General features: G+C 44.0%; 1 protein-coding gene across 1 annotated transcript; it reads right to left on the bottom strand.

Moving 5' to 3' along the window:
* Positions 1–1,824: 1,824 nt before the first annotated feature.
* TMEM139 (transmembrane protein 139) lies at positions 1,825–3,853 on the bottom strand. The gene is given in 2 exon segments (XM_010136216.1): positions 1,825–2,293; positions 3,606–3,853. Coding segments are annotated over 2 exon segments (717 nt in total).
* Between the last annotated feature and the right edge of the window lie 3,643 nt (positions 3,854–7,496).

The following is a 7,496-nucleotide window of genomic DNA, read 5'->3' as shown; positions in this document are numbered from 1 at the left end:
GCTAGTCCTCTCTGTGCGGGGCACCTGAATGTCCTCTGGACTCTGGGCAGTTCGGTGCACCCAGAGGGGTCCGCGGTTACCCAGTTTAGACCCAGAGTTTCTGTTCCTGCCTGGTATAACCCGCACTGCCTTTGCCGGGGGCTGTTCTGTGTGGGCAGACAGAGGAGGGAGATGCAAGAGGTGGATGGCCTTGAAGAAATCACATGGCCACATCTCATCATACTTCTGTGATAGAGGTATCATAGCTCCTCCATCATTAATGACATTAAAGAGATTCCACTGTAGATACAGACATGGAGCACCTCTTCTCTTTGTAAGTCAAGATTATCAGGTAAGCAGAAGGCAAGCAAAAGAATGGCTTCGTGGAGTGTCTCTTTCGGGAGGAAAAAGTAATGATGCCACCAGGTATTTTTAATGTGGTCCCATTTATTTGTAAACAACAAAGTTTTTTTTTTCTTTGAACTGTAAAGAATCAAACCACGAGAAATAAATTACTTGCTTCTAGCCTATGGTTTGATGGTTCCTCATGAATTAAAGATGATGCAGCTGTATGACGCAAGGCTGTGATGATTTCTTCTCTGCCTTCATAAGGAGACTCAGACCACCATATTTCTTTCTCTTTTTCCATTCAGACATTCATCAGACATGAATGTCTCTTTGCATACTGCAGACCACTGTAATGCTGCAGAGCTATCGGCTGAACTCGGCCATTCTAAAAGACCACACAGCATCACTGATCAGTGAGAGCTAGAACCTGGCTCCAGCCTAGAGCCGTCACGATGGAGGCCACGTGTGCCATGGGACCGCTGTGCTCAGATGCTTTCCAGTGCAGCTGTGGCCTCCGCAGACAGACTGGCCTTTTTCAGAGTCCAGAGAAAAGCCTCTGTGCACAGCAGTGTTACAGACAACTGGAGGAAGGTTGACTTTTCCATGCAAATACTCCCCAGGATGATGATAAAGTATCTCAAGCCATCTGTTTGGGGTTGTAGTACAGCAGAGAAATACACCTTGTCGTGGTGCAAGGCTGGTGGTCCAGGCAGAGCATACAAAAATGTGTCTGTATCCCACTGCCAGCCTCTTTTACGGGAGAAAAACTGCTATTACCTCCCTCTTGACCACCCCTGCCGGCTGTGTGGGATGAGAACCTTGTGAACAACAGAAGCCATTTCATGGTGCCATGCTTGCCATCAGCTTTTCAACCCCAAGTGACAGATACTGGGGTGGTGCCAGCTTCCAGATGAAGACAGTCACTCTCCCCTCAGCCACGCTCCAGTGCAGCACAGCTGAGGATGTGGAGGAAGTAGGGCAGAGGGGTAGCAACGAGCAGCACAGACCATAAATTTGTGTTGCTGCAAAACAGCAACTTGGGGAACTGCAGCCTCAGTCCCTGAGTAGGGATTTTAGGGTGGCTGATGAGTGCACAGGCCGCAGAAATACTCCTGCACAGGGAGAACCTACTTGGTGCTGTTTCTATTCCTTCCGTTTCCCAGGCAGCTTCTCCTGGCTGCATTCTACAGTCCTTCTTCAGAGGTCCTTTGGCAACCTTGTCTCTTCTCACGATTCACTCTCCTCCCTCATAAAGGTATGTCCAGTTTGATAATTGTTACTACATGTAACGTGACTTTCCTCACACTGGTTTTATGTATCTGTCCAGACAAGGCATTGTGGTATTGCACTGATTTATATTTTGTGCAAAAAGATCCTAGTGACATCAAAAGCTGAGTGTGTAGTTCAGCTCTGGTGAGAAAAAGTTTGGTGAGAAAATGGTGAGAAAAACTTTTACAGCTTCGGGTGTGAAAAAATCTCAGCTCTTTCACCTTCCCTTTAGGCGCATCCTGTATTGGGGTGAGGGTTTGGTTCTGCATTCACGAAAGGTAAAATTAGTCATGATATGGAGGGCTGGAAAGCATCTTCAAAGACCTCATCATTGATGGCACTCTCATAAGCAGGTGGTGGAGTGAGTGGCTCTAATGGTTCAAACCTGTCTTCAGTACCTTTCACTTCATGGATGTCCGAAACAAATCGCTGCAGTCTTGGGGGCAGCACCAGCTGCAACTGCATCGTGGAGCCCGTGTCTGTCTCAGAGGTGCGCCTTGTGTCTGATGCCACTGACACCCTGAAAGCCTGCACCATAATCTCGTCTTGGGCAGATGATTCAATAACTACGTTGTAAGGAGGAGGTTCATTCAGTGGTGAGGGCACCGAGCTTGGATTGGATGCAATCGTCCATATTGCTGGAACCGACATGGTCATCACCTCCTCGTAGGTGGGTGCTTCATAGGCAGCGTTCACCCTATGCACAAAGAAGGGAATAGCAGTTGCGCTGGTTATTTTACTGCTTAGTTTATGCAGGGGCAGGTACTCCAGTTAATGTACTATAGGGACCGTGCTACAATCAGTAGATGGGACGGAGGCAGGGTATCTCACGTGGCATTACTCTGTGTGATATTCTGCCGCTGGATCAGCTCACTTGTCCAGTCAACTTAATGTCTTGCTTCCTAGTCTAGAGAATGGATCGTCTGACCTTTTCCCCACGCTCTCCAGACTAAGTGTAGAAATCTGCACTGTTCGATTCAGTGTCCTCGGCTTAGCTTGATATCTCTCATTTAAAATCTCCTATCAATTTAAATTTATTACTAAGAGTTACAGGAACAAAACAGGACCTTGCTTTTTTTTAATACATTAGCTCAATGTTCATCTATTTTTAAGAAGTGGAAGAAATTAAGTATTTCTATTTAGTTTAAACAAGGACTAACTATGCTGTGTTAAAAAGAATAGCCGCAGAGAAAAATGTTACATTAGAAACGTTTTCCTTTTCAGGTCATATTTTTACATAACCAGATATTAATATTCTTCTAGTATGGCCCGAGGCTAGCAAAGCCCAATATAGACTTCTTTCTAAAAATAAACACATAAGAACGTTTTTGCCATCCTTCAAACCGTGCATTTGAGAATGGCAAGTCATTTACAGATGTGGATAATGTTTATCTGGATTATACAGACCAGAAAGCAATGACACAAATAAAGGTAAACTCTTCAAATACGGTATGCAAACTGGGGTTAAATTAGGTCATGCTGAGAATCTGCAAATATACATGAAGAAAAAAAAAAGAAGAAAAAAAAATGGGAGCATTCAGAGCGTCTCAAAATTTGTCAAGTGGGGTTTTTAAGACTGGAAACACACCCAGTTACAGATTTCTTTTTGAAACTTTGCCAGGAAACAGTTGCTCTGGAGTTAACTTTTATAGAGCTAAACCCAGCTAAGATTCAGTATTGCTTCAGCATTTTTTCTTTTTCCTTGTCTGACTCATTGTTTGGCAAGATTGGATTATTCAAAGAAAAATAAAACTGAGCCTTTATTTGTTTAACCTTGGAAATTGTTAGTGGATCAGTTCCTGGAAGGAATAAAATACATATTGGAAAAGATACAGGACCTGCATGGCGTAGACATTTGCAACCTCCACTGACAAATGAAGGAAAACAACCTAAAAAGTATTTTTGTCTTCCGGAACAGAGTCCGTGTTTGGTGCCTTAGAGGAAACAGTTTGTAAAATGGCCATGACCGAGCAGAGTCATATGAGAGGAATAACCCGGTTGCTGCTTACCCCGCTTGGCTTTGCCTGTTTGGAGTTATCTCATTTGCGTCATGTCGGTGCCGACTTCCCAGGTAACACTCGACAAACACGGTCAGCAAATAACCGATCAGGCACACTCCCCCTACCCCCAGGAAGACATAGCCGACTGGATTGACGTTAGGTGAAATGGCCAGCATGGTGACCCCAATGAGAAGAGTAGCAGTGAAAAGAAGCAACAAGGCTTGGCGGATGTTCTTCCAGTGTGTCTCTAACCACATGGCAGTGTGGGTGGTGGTAGCAGACAGTTGAAAGCAGAGGAGCAGTTAAGGAGACAGACACCTGTGGAAGACGGAATGGTTTTTTCAACATGAAACACGAACATAAAAACATGTTATCAGTATTATGACCAAAATAAAAACATACATACTCGAGTACGTGCTGTCACGAGAACACGCAGCTGTGCACGTATGTAATAAGCCTGGGAAAGCTGTGCATAAATGCGTGCTAATGTAAATGTACTAGAATTTCCTACGTGAATGCTACTGAATAATGGGAACGCTTGGGAACGCAGTTGTAAGACATACATGCATAAATAAAACATCAGCACTTATTGTCAGGCCTATCTAAAAAGGTCTAGTTTCTTAATAGAACTTAGAGCTGTCTCAGCTGCAGATTTGAGGCTACTGTGAAAGTGAAATGCAGAATAACTTTAAAGGTTAACTCTAGGCTTTTGTACATTGCATAATGAGCATTCATAGTTCCGATTCCAGAAGAAAAGTAACCTTACTAACGGGACTGTCTGCCCCAGTAAATCGAGCATCTAACTGCAGCATAGCGTTAGAGCAATGACATTACTTTAGGTTCTAGACGTAGCTGTGGTATGACTGTTTTTGCAAAATTTAGACATGCATTTGAATATTTGCCTATATCCTTCTGTTTTTTTCTGTCGATGTGCTTCTCTTGCATCATTCTCAAACACAAGAGCCCCTCCTGTCCCCTGTTCCAAACCCCGTCTCTGTGAAAGAGACAGCAGTTGCTATGTGTGCCGTCAGTCTGAAATGAACACTAGGAATCTGTGGTATTCAAGAATACCATAACTACGGAGTCATCTTGCGTGTGTTATACCATCCCACATACATCCCACTGTTTTGATGAGGACCCCTTTGAAGGAAAAAAAGCATGCCACAGTTGGCATGTTCTTTATGAATAAGCATTTCCAAACAAATACACGTTCTTGCATAGTTCCGTGTTACCTTGTATGCCTGTTGCACACTGAATACATTCCCTTGTTACAGCAAAAATGGATAAATGTATACATATGATTATCAGAAAAAATTAACATTTATTTTTTTTAGCTTACACTTACCAGAGGGAGGTTATGGTAGGTAGGAGCAGTCATGTTTTAACTTCTTTCTTCATCACAAGGAAGAATCACAAAGAAAACAAATCTTTTGTCCCTGCTACTTCGCTTTCTGACCTGAGGATGGGATGCCCGTAAAATCTCTCCCTTCTTCCTTTCGAGTTTTCTTCTAGGGAGACAATGAAGATTTCTTTCGAAACTAAAAGCCAGGAACTAGTGAATATGGAAAGATCCCAGATGAAGGGAAGGTCCGGTTGTATGAGTTTTGCATGGGAAACTAGCACTTCATTTCTCCAGGTTCTGAATCCAAAGCAATTTCTAGACGATCACATGCCTTCTACTCTTTTGCAGCTCTTCTAGGTCTGTCCCACAGAAGCAGGAAACTCATTAGGAAAGAGGGCGGGGTGAGGCGGGGAGAGTGCTTACCTGTGTCAGATCTGTTTGGTCTGCTTTACTTTAAGGAGAGAAATTGCCCTGAAAATTATGTTCTCCCGCCCATGTAGCAGAGGAATCTCGATCTCTGCCTCGCAAAGCAGGAAGAACTGTTGTCCCAGCCCACATCACATAGCCCACTGTTTATGAGTTCTGTAAAATGTAAATCTATACATTTTTCCATCCTGACAGGGTGTTCGTTGTCAGATGTTGTTTTATGCCCTCTTTGATACTACAAACAAAAGAAAAAAGGAGGCAATGGGTTACTATTTTGCAGAGTCTGAGTTAAAATCCCTTTAACTCCCTGAGGTATCTGGAATGATGAGTACTGATAAGCAACAGAACAGGTACTGAATTACTTTGTGAAGTGTGTTATCATGTGAACCTTTAGTGTGTGTCTGAAAATGAGTAGAATAGCGTAGCATAGACTATTTTAGTTGGAATGGACTGCAATGATCATCTTAGTCCAACTGCCTGAGCACTTCAGGGCTGACCAAGATAAAGCACGGTGTTAAGGGGATTGTTCAAATACCTCTTAAACATTGACAGGCACCGAGCACTGACCACCTGCCTAGGAAGACTGTTCCAGTGTCTGAGCACCCTCTCAGTAAAGAAATGTTTCCTAAGTCCAGTGTAAACCTTCAACTTTGAACCATTCCCACGTGTCCTATCACTGGATACCAGAGGGAAGAGATGAGCACCTCCCACTTCTCTTCCCCTCCTCAGGAAGCTGTCGAGAGCAATGAGGTCACCCCCAGCCTTCTCTTCTCCAAACTAGACAAGCCCAAAGTCCTTAGCTGCTCCTTTCAGGACATTCCTTCCAGACCCTTCAGCAGCTTTGTTGCCTTCCTCTGGATATGTTCAAGAACCTTCACATCTTTCTTAAATTGTGGAGCCCAGAACCACAGACTGTACTCAGGGCCACACCAGTGTTGTGTACAGCAGGATGATCACCTCTTTTGACCATCCAGTAATGCTGTATTTGATGCGTCCCAAGATGTGGTTTGCCCTCTTGTTTGCCAGGGCTCGCTGCTGACTCACATTGAGCCTGCTGCTGACCGGCACCCCCAGATACCTTTCTGCAGGGCTACTCCCCAACCACTCCTCTCCCAGTTTATACTCATGGTCAGCATTCTTCTGTCCCAGGTGCAGAATCTGGCATTTGTTCTTGTTAAAATTCAGCCCAATGCTCCAATCTATCCAGATCCCTTTGCGAGGCCTCTTGTCACTCAGGAGAGTCAGAAGCACCTCCCAGTTTGCTATCATCAACAAACTTGTTACTGGTGCATTCAACTCCTTTATCCAGATCGTTGATGAATATATTGAACAGGACTGGCCCTAGAGCTGAGCACTGAGAATCACTGTTTGTCACCAGCCAGATGTAGCCCCATTCACTACAACTTTTTGAGCTCTGCCCTTTGGCCTTCTAATAGTGCATTCAATTCCTGAATCCAGATCGTTGGTAAATATACTGAAGAGGATGGGCCCTGGAACTGACCCCTGAGGAACACTGTTGGTGACTGGTCACCAGCCAGATGTAGCCCCATTCACTACAACTTTTTGAGCTCTGCCCTTTGGCCGTTTCTTCACTCAGCATACCATAAACCTGCTTATCCCACAATTGGACAACTTCCTGGAAAGGAAATGGGGATGGTATAAAAAGCCTTACCAGAAAGTCTACGTCCACTGCCTTTCCTTCATCCGCAAGGTGGGTGACCTTATCATAAAAGGATATCAAATGAGCTAGACAGGACCTTCCCTTTGTGAATCCGTGTTGACTGTGCCTGATGATTGCATTATTCTTTAAATGTCTTTTGATAGTACCCAGTATAATCTTCTCCATAATTTTTCCAGGTACTGAGGTTAGACTAACAGGTCTGTAGCTCTCTGGGTCTTCTTTCACACCCTTTGGGTGACCTTATCATAAAAGGATATCAAATGAGCTAGACAGGACCTTCCCTTTGTGAATCCGTGTTGACTGTGCCTGATGATTGCATTATTCTTTAAATGTCTTTTGATAGTACCCAGTATAATCTTCTCCATAATTTTTCCAGGTACTGAGGTTAGACTAACAGGTCTGTAGCTCTCTGGGTCTTCTTTCACACCCTTTTTGTAGTATGAAATGGAAT

The sequence above is a fragment of the Buceros rhinoceros genome, unplaced genomic scaffold (assembly GCF_000710305.1).
Source record: "Buceros rhinoceros silvestris isolate BGI_N320 unplaced genomic scaffold, ASM71030v1 scaffold825, whole genome shotgun sequence".
NCBI lineage: Eukaryota > Metazoa > Chordata > Aves > Bucerotiformes > Bucerotidae > Buceros > Buceros rhinoceros.
This window is presented reverse-complemented; position numbering and strand designations above follow the sequence as displayed.